Below are 16,524 nucleotides of genomic sequence, written 5' to 3'. Positions count from 1 at the left end.
TGTGTGGTTTATTCCCCCCGCCATTTCCTGGGGTTGATCAGGAAATGGTTATCTGTTAAATGCGAAACCCAAATCTGATTAAAATAAGAGCTTTTGTTGAGTTAAAGTTAAAGTGTGCCATCGAGTCGGTTTCGACTCCTGGTGACCACAGTCTCTTGTGATTTTCTTTGGTAGAATACAGGAGGGGTTTACCATTGCCATCTACCATGCAGTATGAGATGATGCCTTTCAGCATTTTCCTATATCGCTGCAGCCCGATATAAGTGTACCAGAGGGGATTCGAACCAGCAACCTCTTGCTTGACAGTCAAGCATTTCCCCACTGAGTCAGGTGAGGGAAAATATGTGTGTGTGGAAGAGGAAGGTAGGAGATGACCCTCTAAGGCGTGTGCATATGTGCATGCTCACAAGCTTTTTTATGACCTCTCTGTTAATTTTAGATCCCACACTTAGGCTGAATCAGAAAGTCTCAACTCTGAATTCATGTGTGTGTACACTGCCTTGAAATTGCTGCCCAGAACAAAGCTAATTCAGCACACAGATGAAAAAAATTAAAGGGAACACTAATAATATATTAACACATGTTAAGAAGTTGAGCAGCACCAGAAAATGCACTTGGATATTGCAATAACATCAGGCAATAGAAAATAAGGCAGATAAATGGTTTAACATAGTGAGCAGTACAGACCTTAGAAATATGTAACACAATTTTCAATACACAAATTTCAAATATAGAACCAATGGGCAGCATCCTATCAGCTTGTATTAAAAAGTGCAATTAAGAACAGAAAACCACACCCTGTATTTTGGAAGGCTTGGTAGCATTTGAAAGTCAAACGATGAAAGGAAGAATAAACTTTTGATGTATTTACAGTGAAAAATAGGTTATCAATAAGGGGAACTGGTAAAAGCTACACCACAACTGTAGGATATATATGCAACAAAAATCCTGCACCAGTAGCTCAGGCTTCATTTTAACTAAAAAATCAAAACATGATTTGTGGGCAAAACAGAGGCAGATTCAACCAAAATTAAAGTGAATATACCATAGGTGCGAGACTAGGAAAGACCTACCATAGCCCCTACCATAGTAGGGACTTGTAGTAGCCAATGAAATGTTATTGTTTGAATAGCTTACCCGCTACCCCCAAAGTTATCCAATCAATGGCTTTTGAAACTCCCATCAGTTTCAAAAGCAGTTTGCAACACAGTCAGAGATGCTGAAGACTCAAATCCTCTATTGGCACAGGTTCCCAAACTGTGGTCCTCCAGATGATGCTGAACTACAACTCCCATCATTCCCAGACACAACTGGGATGATGTGAGTTGTAATAGTAATAATTTATTACGGTCAATGACCAGTCAACATACACACCAAAATATAAATCAGCATAAAACAAAACAAAATCAAAATTGTAAAACTTGATAACACCACATCAGGTTATGTAAAAATGTCAGTTAAAACTAAGTTGTTCCCGTCTCAGTTTACAGTCTGCTGCACAGAAACTGCTATCCCCACTGTGACAACTGCATGTTGATCCATCAAAAGATAGGAGATGTAATACCTTCTGATTGATCAGGCCTATTTTTAAAAAATGGTTCGATCCAGATAGTACAAATGCCCCTATAATAGGCATAGTGTAAAAGAACATGTAAGACAGACTCAGTGTCACGTGAACCACATGGACATAAACGGTTCCTTAGCGGTATCCCCTTAAATCTGCCATCTGAAACGGCAGAAGGCAAGACATTTATTTAGGGATGTGCACGGTCTGGACTGTTCCGGACCGGCACCGAGGGGGGGTGTCCCTTCAAGGGCGGGGGGGGGGGGTAGAACTTACCCCTCCTGCCGCTTTTCCCCCTCCAGCGCTGAATTTTTTTCTGGACCCTGTGGGTCCCGAACCGGTCCAGAGGCCATGTTGGAGGCCTCCGGACTGGTTCCGAACCGGACCGGACCGGAGCGGTCCAGCAGTCTGGCACCGAGGGGGGGGTGTCCCTTTAAGGGCGGGGGGTAGAACTTACCCCTCCCGCCGCTTTTCCCCCTCCGGCGCTGTCTTTTAATGTGAAGTTTTGGGGGCAGCAGCGTTCTTCGCTGCCGCCCCTGCCCCCGTCGTCACCTGCAAGTCCTTCTAAGAGTTGTACACATGCGCGCGGCGGCGCGCACGCCTGTTGCCGCCGCGCATGCCTGTTGCCGCTGCGCACGCATGTGTACAACTCTTAGAAGGACTTGCAGGCGACGATGGGAGCAGGGGAGGCAGCGAAGAACGCTGCCGCCCCAAAAACTTCACATTAAAAGACAGCGCCGGAGGGGGAAAAGCGGCGGGAGGGGTAAGTTCTACCCCCCCCCCGCCCTTAAAGGGACATCCCCCCTCGGTGCCGGTCCGGAACAGTCCGGACTGTGCACATCCATAAAGACATTAACCGTGCCAGCGAAAAGGCTCTCTTCTGGTTTAAGGTGGTCAAGTGGGTGAGGTATGCAGCTGCCTGGGGGTAGTTTGACAAATCACCTAAAGTGCTACTGGTGATAAACAGACTTAAATCCAATTGCTTCTCCATATCTGCCATACACAGTTTAATAATTTCTTTGGCAGCATCATGACCCAAAGCCAATAAATATTGCGGTGAGAAGCCATATCTGCCCAAATTGTCATAGAGGCTCTTGCACCAGAATGAGTGAAACTCATCTTTCATAACCAAGGGGGCAAGGCCCTGGGGGCAGGCATGTAATTTAAACCAGTAGTTAAATGTACGAAGCCACGCCTGTGCCTCAACTCTGGTCAACCCTGTTTCTAAACGGAAGATAGCATTCAATACGAGATGCGAGTTGTAGTTCATCAACATCTGGAGGACCATAGGTTGGGCACCCCTGGTCTATGGGTGTTTTTTTTAACTTGCTTAAATGAAGGCTTGGTTGGCAGGTTTCTATGAGAGATATGTAATGGATTGAGATGGAACCCAAATTAAGCACAAGGACCAGTCAAAGAACATAAGAACAACCCTGCTGGATCAGGCCCATCTAGATCAGCATCCTGTTTCATACAGTGGCCCACCAGATGGGCCAAAGGAAATGTTAAAAAGATATTTGGTGAGGCTATGCACCATAGAACAAATGAAAGGAGCTGTAAAAAGAGGAAAAGTGGATGTCATAATGTTCCATCCTAAATGCAATTGAAGACACCTGAAAAGAAGCAGCAGAGGCAATTCAGCTCACCTGACCGAGCCAATAAAATTTTTTACCTGCTCTAGACTTTGGGTGCTTTCACACATTGCATGGCAACAAACCCAAGTATGCCACCAAGTGCAGATTCACAAGGAAGCCCAATCCAATTCCAGCTGCCTGAATATTACACACATGCATCCGCCATACTCTTGCAACAGCCACATGTCAACTGGCCTTTAGATTCAGAGTTTTTTTCCACAGACTGATTCTCATCATAGGCTGAGGGACAAACAGTTAACAGAATTCCCCGTCCATGCAGGGAAGTCCCTGTTTCTCTACTGGAGTGTATTGCATCTCAATAGCTGCGTAAACACAAACTAATTTGTTCTGAACCTATTTAACACTGTGATATAGGATACAATTCTTAAGCAAATGTTCCAAGAATTAGTACCTCAATTGGCTCAATGTCACTAGCTGTGGAAGGGGACCTAGATCTTGAATGGAGGTGACACTTGATATCTTCATCCCGTGAAGGCGTATTAGATAAGGTAAAATTTTCAACAGAATCAATCTAGAGAAACAACGAAGGGAAAGAAACAAGCAAAAGAAAAAAAGGAGGGGGAAAAGAAGATTAAGAAGCCACTTTTAAAAATGCACAATTTCCCTCAAAAACAATAGAAATGCAAACAGGGGAGTTATATTAAGATTTTAAAAAATGGTAAAGAGTAAATAATAAGTTTGCAACCAAACCCTAAATATTTCAAGTTATCCTTCTGCAAAGGCAGTACAACATTAGCTTCTCCAAGAGTGTACTAGTGCATCAATGTACTGGCACATCAATCAGTAAAGTCCACTCTAAGCATACATTTGCTGACAGGATAGGGCAGTCAAAAATGTAAAATTAAGCCTGCAATTGTGCTTGTAGGCCACTGGTGTTTCACTATGCAGTAATGATAAAAATGGGCTTAACAGATTGTAGTCCTTTTGTAAATTCCAAAAGATAGAAAACATGTTATGTTCATGGTGATTCCCCTCTATGTTAATTTTATATCTCACAGTTAGGGAGCCATACCAAAGGGTTAAGAATACATTATGATAATGATGATTTACAGGAAAGTGCTTTGAAGATACATGAATGTATCTTGCACAAGTACAATTTAGGTACACTATTCATATATGTTTGAAACCCCATGTTTCCCCCTCCATTCCAGTTCTACTGGTCTGTAGCTGTCAAACAGGAAAGACTAAACAATACTGGGTCAAACCTAGGCTTTAATGAAGCATAAATAACTAAAGCAAAATAATAGGGGGAGGGAATTCTATTTGGCAGCAACACCTTGAGCTATATTTTCCAATTTCTGTTCTTACAATTAGAAGTGTTTGATAAGTTAGCAATGTTTATATGTATGTACAAATGGGACACAGGGCAAATACACGGATTATATCATAATTCACCCTTAGCAATGTAATGATTTATGGCACAGGAGGCTGCAGTTGGAAGGGTGGGGGGAATAATTTGAAACTGCAAGGAGGCATCTTCCACATGCAGTCTGTTCACAGAAGATGTTTGTGACCTGACTCCAGGTCTGTGCCCTGACTCCCACAGCAGGCCTGCTCATTCCACAAATGATGCCATTCCTGAAGAGACTTCTTAGCTCTCAGGAGTGGGTTTTTTCAGGGGCTTCCCTAGGGAAGAGGAAGGGGAGATTGCTTCCTTGAGGGCAATTGTGCTTATGTTACTTAGGATGCAACAACCCTACAGATCTTTATATCAGAAATAGTTTTGCTAAGTTTAAAATATTATTTGCAAGGAGGTTTTTTTTAATGGATGTCTATAGCCTTCCTTAGCCAAATTACAACTTTTAAAATAGCTACCCTACACCGTCACTCAACAAGTCATTAAAAAAGACAAAAGAAATAACAATCCAAATATATATGCGCGCGTGCACACCCCCAGTACACACACACACACACACACACACACACACACACACACACATATACACGTGTGTGTGTGAATACACTCACACACATACATATATATGTATATATATATACACACACATACATACACACCCACATAATTTTATATAACAGAAATCGATGAACTCTTTTTAAAAGTTTATCAGTTGCCATTTGGTGAGTCACATCTTGAATGCAAGTTATTTATACCATAATGTATTTATAAATTTTAATATCCCGAGATAATAAAATGTAATGTTCTTAACTATTTTAATAAAACACAGCAAATCCACCTTTATCCAACATTTATAACTTGCCATTTAAACAAACAATTAGTAGAGAACAGATGTATGCACAATTTCCTTTCTTTTTTCTTTCTTTTTGTTTGGATCCAATATAATTCTTGGTTTCTATATTATTTTATACTAATGCGTAGAATGGGAAAAACAATATCTGAGACATTTAATAAAGTTCAGGGTTTAAAAAAAAATAATGAGAGCTATATGATTAAGCTAACAATAGTACAAATAATTAAATGCTGTATTATCAATACATCTGTTTGCTACATTTCCATAAACCATTTCAAGCACTGCAGCAATCACTAGCAGAAATTCTTTTTTATGCTCAGATTTAAAAGCAACAAATTATAACTTCATGCCCCTCTGAATATCAGGAATTATTATTTCCCTTATTTAATATAGTGCACTACATTATTTCAAGGATACATTTCTGCAACCTTGAAAACACTGCTTTTGGACTACAAGTGAAAACTGGACACTTAGAAGAGACACAGTAGTATCCCCCCCCCCATTTCCTCTGAGTACTATGTCTGACATTGTTTCTGAGAAAGTCTTCCATAATGTTCCATAGACAGTAGAGGGCAGTCAAATGTGTAAAATTAAGCCTGTGATTGTACTTGTGGGCCATTGGCGCTTCATTATACAGTGATTATGTATTTTTTTAAAAGACAGGCTTTGGTTCTATCAATTCCAACAGATCAAACTGTTACGGACATAAGAACATAAGAACAGCCCTGCTGGATCAGGGCCAAGGCCCATCTAGTCCAGCATCCTGTTTCACACAGTGGCCCACCAGATGCCGCTGGAAGCCACAGGCAGGAGTTGAGGGCATGCCCTCTCTCCTGCTGTTACTCCCCTGCAACTGGTACTCAGAGGCACCCTGCCCTTGAGGCTGGAGGTGGCCTTTAGCCCTCCGACTAGTAGCCATTGATAGACCTCTCCTCCATGAAGTTATCCAAACCTTTCTTAAAGACATCCAGGTTATTGGCTGTCACCACATCTTGTGGCAGAGAATTCCACAAGTTGATTATGTGTTGTGTGAAAAAGTACTTCCGTTTGTTGGTCCTAGACATATCACATAGCATATCTTTGGCAGCATGACATAGAGAGGACATAACATTTAGGTGTGCACATCTCTCTCTTTTATATTGCCTTTCCCCACTCTATTATTTCCTCTTCTAAAAAAGGTAGAAAATGGTACAATGGCAATGCAAAGGATTGGCCATGCATCCAGGGACTGTGAGGGAGCTGTCCTACTCCAGGAATCCAGAAGATAAGTAGCAGGCTGTGTGCCTGCTACTATGTTTGTGGACCCCTGGCATACTGTGCTGAAAATGACTTTCCCCAAATTTCTTCAGTTGGGAAGAGGGGAAAACATAGTCCAAGAAAATTCCCTGCTTTTAATCATCTGTTCAGTGGAGGTAAAGATATCTTGAGTGCACTCACAGATCTAAAACCTAGTAACTTCCTCGGATCCATCAAGATCTATTTGTTATTAAAAATAAATTTCTACACACAGATATTATTCTATGCCCATTGCAAAAGGCTGCTGTGTGGAGAAATGCCTCAATGGGAAAGTCAGGTTGCTTACCTGTATCAGTAGTTCTTCTAGTGGTCCATTGTCTATTCACACTAAAGGTGTCTGCACATAGGCAGAACGTATCTCAGACTTTTCCAGAGCTTAAGTAGCATTTTGGTGGTAACCCCACCCCCTTTAGCTTACTCCCTCAGTCTCAGACCACCACAATGTACTTGTTCATATATACTTGTCAGGTAGCTGCTGCAGCGGGGAGGAGAGAGGGTTGTGTGAATGGATAACAGACCACTAGAAGGACTACAGTTACAGGTAAGCAACCTGACTTTCTTCATAGTGGCCCATTGTAATTTACACTAGAGGTGATTAGCAAGCTACTCACCTGGTTGATGGGTGCAGCAGAGTCTGTCACTGAATAACCAACAGGATCACCGGTGTGATGAACTGAGAGTCCCTCTGTGACCTGGTATCCATACCCATAGTGGCAGACAAATGATAATGGTCCTTTCCAGGTGGTCACTTTATGGATGGCCTCTAGGGGAATGCCCTGAAGGAATGCTGTCAAAGTTGCAATTACCCTAGTAGAATGGGCCCAGAGAAATGGTGACATTCTCCCGGAAAGTGAATATCCCAGTAGTGTTATCCCAAAAAGTGAATATCCACAGTAGTGATCCAGGATGATAGTTGCTGTGATGAGATCTGTTTCCCTTTAGTGGGCTGCAGGGAAATAGATGAAGAGAGCTGAAAAGATCCTGAATTCATGTGTGCAGTGTAGGCAGAAGGACAGCACACACTTCACATCAAGGCAGTGCCATTCTCGTTCAGCCTGGGAGGACGGGGATGGAAAGAAGACAGGCAGGCATATATCCTGTGAGACATGATACTGGGAAACAATCTTGGGGAGCAGTACTTTATTTGTATGTACATATTTGGGTGGAGCAGTACTTTATCAGTTTGAAAAGATAAGGTGGGTCAGCGCGAAGAGCTTTCAACTCTACCACATGACGGGCAGAGTGAAAAGTGATGGCCAAGAGGAAGGCAGTCTTGACTGACAAATATTTGAGATAGCATGTTGCCAGCGGCTCAAAGGGCTTCCTCATGAGAGTGGAGAGCACTACCTTCAGATCCCATCGTGAGGCCAGTTTGGGGCTTGGTGGGTATAAATGAAGTAAATCCCTAAAACACTGTTTAACAGGCAGCAAAGTAAAAATTGGGTGCCTGCCCATATAGATTGCCATGACTGCCAAATGAACCTTCAGTGATGTAATCAATAACCCCAACTTTTAAAAATTTTAAAAAGGTAAGAAAGTATGAACTCAACTGATGCTTCCTAGGGACAGATCCATTTTGAAGCTGTGAATGAAGAGAATCTTTTCCATTTAGCCCCATACGAGCTATGTGTTGAGGGCTTACGAGAGGCTGTGAGAATATCTAAGACCTCTTGGTCCTTTATTTCTTATGAGAGATGTGCCTAGCTGTTAGATGAAGCATTTTTACATCCGGATGAAACATTGCACCATGGTCTCTGGTGAGCAGATCTGGTTGCAGAATAAGTGCATTCGTTGCAATCCCAAGAGTTCTAGTACAGTGGTGAACCATAGTTGGGGTGGCCATCATGGAGTGATCATTATGCAATCTGCCCTGACCTCTTGGATCTTCTGCAGTACTCTAGGTATTAAAGGGGGAGGACATGCAAAGTAAGTCCATGTTCCATTGGATCAGAAAAGCATCCCCCAGTGAGTATGGGTGATGTCCTCCTCCGCTGCAAAGGGCTGCACATTGTGTGTTGTCCACTGTGGCAAAGACATTGAGGCAGACCCCATTTCTCCTACCACACAGTGGTTTAGGTACCATTTGTGGCAGACTTGGTTTAGACGGCTGTGTGAGTCAGCCTTGATGTTCTGTAACCAGGCTATATGATTCATGAGTGGCCAGATATGGTGGTCTATGCACAATTCCCACATTTGTGTGGCTAAGTGTGACAGAGTACATCAGGATCAGGTCCCACTTTGGTTGTTTAGGTAGGCCATGGTGGTTGTATTGTCTGTCATCTGTAATTGGATGGAGTCCTATGTATGTTTTGGCATTCTCAATCTATGTTGTGGATGGTTTGTGCTTGGGGGGGAACACAGACAGGAACCATGCCTATAGTGGCCACATGTAGGCATGCCAAGGGAAGGATGGGTACTGCGGATGACATAAATCCTAAGTTTCTGTATCAAGTGTGCTCTGTGAGTTCTGGAAGATGGGACCTGATGTGCCATGGCTTAAATGGTTAGGATTCTGCATAGTGGTAGGGAGGCCACCATAGTTGAGGGGTTTAGTATGGTTCTTATGAACTCTATAGTGGTGGTCAGGGTAGGTTTGGATTTCTCCCAACTGATACATAATCCTAGACTGTCTAACAGTGTCAGTGTGGTCTGCATATGGAGACTGAGTTCTGTTTGTGCCACTAGGAGCCAATAGTCAAGAAATGGGAAAAGCCAGATGGATTGTTCCATCAGATGAGCCAATACAACTATTGTACACTTTGTGAAAGCACATAGTGCAGATGACAGGCCGAAAGGTAAGACTTTGTACTGGTAGAACTTCCTGCCTCAACAAAAAAGGAGATATTTTCTATGAGAAGGGCAAATTGAAATATGGAAGTAGGCATCCCGGTTGATTGAAGTGAACCATGTATTGTGGAAGAGACATTGTACTATGCTATATGAGTCATGCTACCAGGCTCATATATGAGTTGTTGTAGTATGCTGCCAAGGTAGTAATTTGGAATCAATAGTAGCAGACCTAATAGTTTAGGTCCTGTAAACCTAGAATAGGTCCCAGTCCGCCATCCTGTTGAGAATAGCCAAGAACCTTGAGTAGAAGCCTGACCAGGCATAGTGATGTACAGCTTGATAGAGTTTTTTTGCAAGAAGTGTTGGATCTCCTGTGACAAAGTTGATGTAGGTGCAGCCCTTCATATCCGCAAGAAGGGTGTGGGACTTATGAATTCTATGGCATATGCCATACTTATTATAGTCAAAACCCAATGATTTGTTGTTGTGAGTAGTTGGGAACCTAGTTTGTGTGCGGCCATGTTCTTTTGGAGTAGGAGGGCTTGGGTTTCTGAGGAAGCTTAAACGGTTGTGACTGTTGCTTGTGAAAGGTGGTGTTCAGCTGGTAATGGTTCTTCCTGTAGTCCTGTTGGAGAAAGCGTTAGCAGTGTGACTTTGGTTGCCCTTGTGAGGACCAGAGGCATTATTTAGCTTGCTTCGGGTTATAATGTTGAATCCCTATAGATCTTACTGTGGACTTCATCTTATAAACCCAGTTCTAGGGTATTTTTTGTATCTAGAGTGAGATCCGTCGATGCCCATAAGAATGGGCTTCTGTGCCTGCGCAGGAGCCACGCGGTAGCTATGCCTGAGCTTGTTGAAGCGCTTAGGCCACACCCCCACGCTGGAGCGTGCTATTTAAGGCGTGCCCTTGGCATGAAGTCCCTCAGTTCTTTTCCGACCACCTTTGTGTTTGGACCACTCGGTCTGCCACCTCTGCTGTCAGAAAATTCCTCTCTTCTTCTTAAAAGTTCATCCATTTGAATGAAACCTTCCCAAATAGGTTCTCCTCATCAAAGGGCAGGTCTTCCATTTTCTGTTTTGCCTCTAGAGGCAATGTTGTGGATGTTAACCAAGTATGTCTGCACAGAGTGATAGCTGCTGCCATGGTCCTCAATCCACAATTAGACCCATGCTGAGCTGAATGAACTGCTGTTTCGTAACCTGAAGGTCCACTAATAGGAATGTCATAGCTGCATCTCTTTGGTTGTATTGCAACTGGTTGATGAAGGGTTCCAATTTCTCCCGAAGAAGTGTGTGTATTGTGCCATGAAGCCCTGGTAGTTTGCTATCTGTGGTTGGAGGCCGGAAGTCGCATATATCTTTTTCAAAGGCATATAACTTTCTGCTATCCTGGTCAGCTGGTGCTGAAAGTAGCTTTTGGCAAGAGCCTTGTTGAGATGGTTCCACTACAATGGAGTTAGGCTTAGGATGCTTGAATAGGTAATCAGCGTCCTTTTGGTGAACTCTGTGTAAGTGTTCCAGTTTCCTTGAAGTGGGGTGCATAGATGCTGATTTTCCCAATGCCTCTTTCATTACTATTGTGACTGCTGGCAAAAGAAGTAGTGAGATCAGGGTAGTGGTTTCAGTCTGGATGAGAACAAACTGGGTTCTTAGTTCCCTCTGTGACTAAAGGTATCTCAAGTCCTAGGGAAGCTGCTCCATATATGGATGATGATATTTAGGAAGACTGTTTCTTCTCATCTAGCCAATCCTCTGAGTGCAGAGAACCTTATGGAAGCTCTATGTCTCCTTGAATTAAAAGTGTGTCCTCCTCAGAATTTGACTCATAGTCTGGAGGCGGCATCGGTTTCTTTGGTAGGAGTGCTTTATGAGTTGCCTGTTATGGGAACAGAAGAGCCCCCCCACCTTGTCTTTCATGACCTCTTTAGGTTTTTCAGTCCTTGTTTGAAGCAGAAGTGTATTTGGGTTGCTTCACTTAAGTGGTGAAAGGGATCTGGAGCAGGAGCAGTGGAGGTGGGGATTGTGATCGTAGTAAGGGATCCTCTCCCAACCATCAGAGTTCCAGGTCTGCAGTCTTGAATGCCTGGGGCAACAGAACTCCATCCTTTGTTCCATCCACAAGTATTCCACACGGGGTCTGTCATAATACTCTGGGAAATAAGTGCTCTTGTAGCATTCCCTTCTGTATTCTGGCAGTCTTGATGGTCTGGCTTCATAGCGCCTGAGCTCATCATCATAATATTGCTCATGGGTTCAAATGGCAGAGTCGCAGCAGTACTGTGCTCTTTTAGATTGCTGTGGGATGTTGTGCTCTCCAGTGTAAAACTGGCATGCAGAGCCCCTTCCCACAAAATGGCGTGAAGTCTGAAGGAGCAGTTTCTGCATGCTTGCCTAGTAAAAGCCTGGCAGATCCTGCAAAATATCCACTTGGTGGGCTTCACCAATATAGGAGAGGCACTAAAAAGTGGATATCAGATGCTGGGAGATGTTGGGACACGCAATGCTTGAAAGTGACCCTCACAGCCATAAGCCACAACGAATAGGGGCGGGGGGGGCGGGGGGGGGGGAGGATTGAATCAAAGATGCTATTCAAAAGTCAGAAGAGAACAAGGAATAGAAAAGAGAAGAACAGGTCTGTTTGTTTTTTAAGCTCCATCATGGGCAAAGGTGAATAGGAAGTATCTCTAATATGACTGCTGCGGCAGTCAAAAAGAGACTGAGGGAGAGAGGCATGCAATGAGTGAACTAAAGGGGCGGGGTTACCACCAAAATGCTACTTAAGCTCTGCAAGGTTCCAAGATACGTTCTGCACGTGCACAGATACCTTTAGTGTGAATGACAATGAGCCACTATGAAGAACTTGGTGTTTGGGTGTTGTGTCCTGTATGGAAACTGCTTGGATAGCGTCAACTGCTTGCTATGTAGTAGAAAGTGGAATCCAGACTAGAAACCTAAAACTCTCTCTCCCATCAGCCAAACAGATGACTAGAAACACATTCAGAATTGACAGTGCTGATCCTATCCTAGATGGTAAGCAGTGTGTGGGGTTGTGGCGGTTACTTTCTGCTTTGCTCTCAATTCCCGATGCATTTAGAATTGTGACACAACAATAGAAAAAACAACTGAAACTGATTTTTCACTGGTGTAAGATCATAATTTTAAATTTACTGATTACACATTAAAGTTAATTAAATTAATCACCCATCAAAATAGCTTCCCTATTGTCTAAAAGAAACAATGGAGACCAAGAGGTGTAGTTTATGAACAATGCACAATTAATTCTATCAATTTTGGTTCACTATCATCTTTGGTTTCCATAACATTCTAGAGCCAGGAGTGCAACAACAAAAACACTACAGACATTCTCAAGTCTAACAGCATTCAACACAAGAAAGGCACAGGAGCAGCAGGAGCACAAGACAAGAGGCAAGATAAATATGTAAGCCATAAAGAGCACCAACAAAAACAGTCAACAGTAAACAAAGGCCAAGGCATGTGCATTATAAGCAAAACCAAAGGGCCACACAGAGCAAGACATCCTCTTACACGTCTGCCTTTGTGAGCTGGAATACAGGAAGGAGAGCGCTTTAACAAAGAAAGGAGGAGACTGTTAAGAAAATGTAACAGAAAGGCACACCATCCAAATTTGTATCACAAGACACACAAAATAGTATATACACTACTTTCATTTGCAAATACAGAAGAACTTGTACTAGGGTGTTCTTAATGAACCAGAAGACAGAAATGTGGGTAAACATAGAGAAACAGTTATTTCCAAGACTTCATTCACAACAGCTGCTTCTCTAAATGAAAGGCTATTTTAGACTAAGCCTGTATGATTTGCACAAGAAATACCATGTTTGTTAAAAAAAAGATTGTTTTCATATCCCTGGGAGAGCCAAAGATGCTCAACTGAAAATGCAGCTAAACTAGATAGGATTTCAAACATACTATTTCATCCTCACTTGGAATAGTGTGTCCAGTTCTGGGCATAGCACTGTATAACAGGAACAGGTTCATAGGACAACAATGTTGGTGAGGGGTCTGAAAAGAAGTCCTATGAAAAACAGTTGAAGGAGCTGTATGTTCAGATTGGGGAAGACAAGACAAGGGGAGATATGATAGCCATCTTCAAAACATCTGACGGACTATCACATCGAAGGAGGCGTAAATTTGTTTTTTTGTTCCTCCAGACAGCAGGTTGAAATTTCAAGGAAGCATTGCTAGGATAGAAACTAGAAATAATTTCCTGACTACTTTACAGGGGAATAGTCCATCTTGCACAGTGGTGGGCTCAGCTTTGCTGGAAGTTTTCAAACAGCAGCTAGACAGCCATCTGCCAAGGATGCTGACAGTTTCCAGCACTGAGCAGGTGGTTGGACTAGAAGATCTCCAAGATACCTTCCAACTCTAAAATTCTATGATCCTGTGTGTTTGAAGTGTGTATGCTTTTTTAAAAAAATGCTAATTAGCAGATGTAGAGGTCCCTGATTGGACTGTGGGGGGTGGAGGTGGGAATTGAATGGAGCATGTAAACTTTGCTCCCACTGAAGTTGTGATCTGGATTGGGCCCCTGCAGCTGCTATTTACACGAAAAAAACCAAACTAACATGCACGGTCAAATATTACATCTAAGAGCTAAACTACATGGGATATTAAACACGCCCGTAATTGAGAGACTTAACAAGGAAGTGAACAGGAAATGGTCCTTCTGCATTAAAAAGTGTGTGTGTTAAAAAGTGAGAGAGAGAACAGTTCATGGCAAAAGGAGGGACATTAATACTTTCACACTATATTGTTTCCACTCTTAAACCACCACCACCCTCCCACAAAACAGCAATTTAAGCACCTATTTGTAGTAAACACTCACTTCAGCTGCTTCAGGATAGGGGGTGGGCAATATTCAGCACAAAAATAGCATGGGGTTAAGTGTGATCAGAACTTTTAGCTGAGAATGTGGTATAGACATGGAGCCCTTCACAGCAGGCCTGCAAAATTTGTAATCCATCAAGCTAAAAACAGTTCCTCAGCCATGCACAGTCATTGTCGATAACGTTCTTCTTCCTTAGTTTCAGGAATTGGCCAAAACAGGTGCCCATATATTGTTTTAAAAAATTGTGTGTGTTCAAATATTGCTTTTTATTTATGAATACAACATTAACGTATTGCTTTTTGAAGAGGGCACTTAGTATGATTTTTTTAAAAAAAGAATCCTATGAGAAACATTAATTGCTTTTATCTGTTGTCCTTTTTAAAATGGAATTCTATTAAAGTAGTTGGAGCAAAGAGAAGACAGCTATGGCTAAACATTAGAAGTGTAAATATACAAATGAAATACATGCTATAAACTAACTATGTAAGATGTTAATTTTTCCTACAAAAGTACTTCCACAACAGCTTATTAAAGATTATATGGGAGTTTCACTATTTGAACATAAAAATTATATGATCATAAACCTTCTGATATTGAGTGGCATTTTAATTTTCCTCCTCCTGTTTTCTCTTCAGGACACAATAAGTTTTGGTTTTTGTTTTTTAAAGAAAAAACAACAAAACAGATAAATCTTAAATTTTCCTATATGGTGTTTAATGTCAGTGAGCGAGACAATGCATAGTTGTTCAAATTGATAGCTTAGGAAAGAATATATGAGTGAAATGTGCTTGAAGAAGGTGAGCTCTGGAAAAAATACTTGCAACAAGGCAGTCTTTCAGTGGCTACTTATGGAGAGAATGAGCCTATATTTAATGCAACAGCAACAATGATTCATTGTCACTGTGATTTATTTGTCCTCCCTTCATCTAGTTTCCTATAAATATATAAATTACTTGCCTGAGAGCTGCACAAAGTAATGTAGCTATATGTATCTGGATTAATGCAAAGCTTGTGTTCTGATCGCTAGTGTCACTTGGTGACATATGCTCATAAAACTGTATGTGATATGAAGGGTTTACACAAGGAGAAAATCAAAACAGAACCTGAGTCATTTGTTTAGAATGGCTACATATTAACATCCTCCTTGCATGAGCTGCCTCAAATCACAGTGTCTGGAGAGGATTGTGACAAGCTATTCATTTAAAGTGGGTTGAAGCTTATGTTCCTAGAGACTATTCACCTGCAACCTCCTGCAATGGATTTACTACCAAGATGTATACAGACAGACATTCTTATTATCCTAATTATCGAAACTGGTTCAACTTATCTTCCATTTTAGGACTGGTGTGTGCAGTGTGCATTGAATGTTCATTTAATTTACTTCATGACCTGCTTGTCCATAGCCAACTCTTCAGCTACTATAATCTTTTGAACACTCAAGTTGTGTGATATACTTTATCAATGAGAATGCAATGGGATGTTTATTATAAAGTGATTTCCCATATAGTTGTATCGCAGCTGTGTACAGATGTAGCATTTTCCACATTATGCTACTATAGTTGCTGTAACTCTGATCCAGTCCCACGACTGGGTAACAAGACCACTTGCTTCAGGGTGAGGTGAGGTGAGGTGAGGTGAGATGGAATGGTAGTCAGGCTGTACTTAAAAAGAAGGCCTGTTATTTCCAATTAAAAAGGTTTTTTAAAAATGGTGCAGTGCCAGATGTGAGGCACACACACTGTTCAATGAAAAATGGAAGGCAATGGAAAACTTTATTAGCACTCTGCAAGAAACTTTGGTAAAGTTCTGAGGTCCTCCTTGGTACTAACAAACTATCATCAATTTTGTATTACAGGCAGGGGCGGATTAACCTTTTTGCTGCCCATAGGCAAAAAGACTTTTGCCGCCCTTAAAAAAAAGCTCCAGTGGGGAGAGGGGAAGTTCGACCTTTTACTTTGATTTGAAAAAAAAGCCGCTGCGGCAGTAGCTGAGGGGAGAGGACCAGCTGAGCGAGGGGACAGTTCTTTCTTTTGCCCCTAAAGATTGCTGGCAGCGGGATAGGGCAGAGTGGTGGTGGCTGGCTGCAGCAAGGGTGAGGGTGAGGAGGGGAGAGTCACAGTGTCCCCCCTTTTT

General features: G+C 42.2%; 1 protein-coding gene and 1 long non-coding RNA gene across 13 annotated transcripts in view; one reads left to right on the top strand and one right to left on the bottom strand.

The window, feature by feature from the left end:
• The window catches only part of CDC42BPA (CDC42 binding protein kinase alpha), a 281,126-nt gene that overhangs the window by 63,492 nt on the left and 201,110 nt on the right, over window positions 1-16,524 (bottom strand). For 7 of the 12 annotated variants that reach the window (XR_008319045.1, XR_008319037.1, XM_053307023.1 and 4 more), the window contains 2 exons: window positions 13,065-13,103; window positions 3,611-3,730 (listed from right to left, as the gene is read on the bottom strand). The exons of 2 other annotated variants lie outside the window; for them this stretch is intronic. Coding sequence is in view for 8 of the 10 variants with exons in the window: in XM_053307023.1 (XP_053162998.1) it covers window positions 3,611-3,730; window positions 13,065-13,103 (159 nt within the window). In the remaining 2 variants the exon portion in view is untranslated. The remainder of the gene's footprint in view (window positions 1-3,610; window positions 3,731-13,064; window positions 13,104-16,524) is intronic. 3 more of the 12 variants (XM_053306969.1, XM_053307034.1, XM_053306983.1) reach the window with 2 other exon arrangements.
• On the top strand, window positions 12,084-14,931 carry LOC128349872 (uncharacterized). Its single transcript, XR_008319052.1, has 3 exons — window positions 12,084-12,150; window positions 12,492-12,548; window positions 12,847-14,931. It is a non-coding gene; the product is annotated as an uncharacterized LOC128349872 (long non-coding RNA).

Source organism: Hemicordylus capensis, chromosome 1, assembly GCF_027244095.1.
Source record: "Hemicordylus capensis ecotype Gifberg chromosome 1, rHemCap1.1.pri, whole genome shotgun sequence".
Taxonomy (NCBI): Eukaryota; Metazoa; Chordata; class Lepidosauria; order Squamata; family Cordylidae; genus Hemicordylus; species Hemicordylus capensis.
Note: the sequence above shows the minus strand (reverse complement) of the source record. Positions and strands in the feature narration are given on the sequence as shown.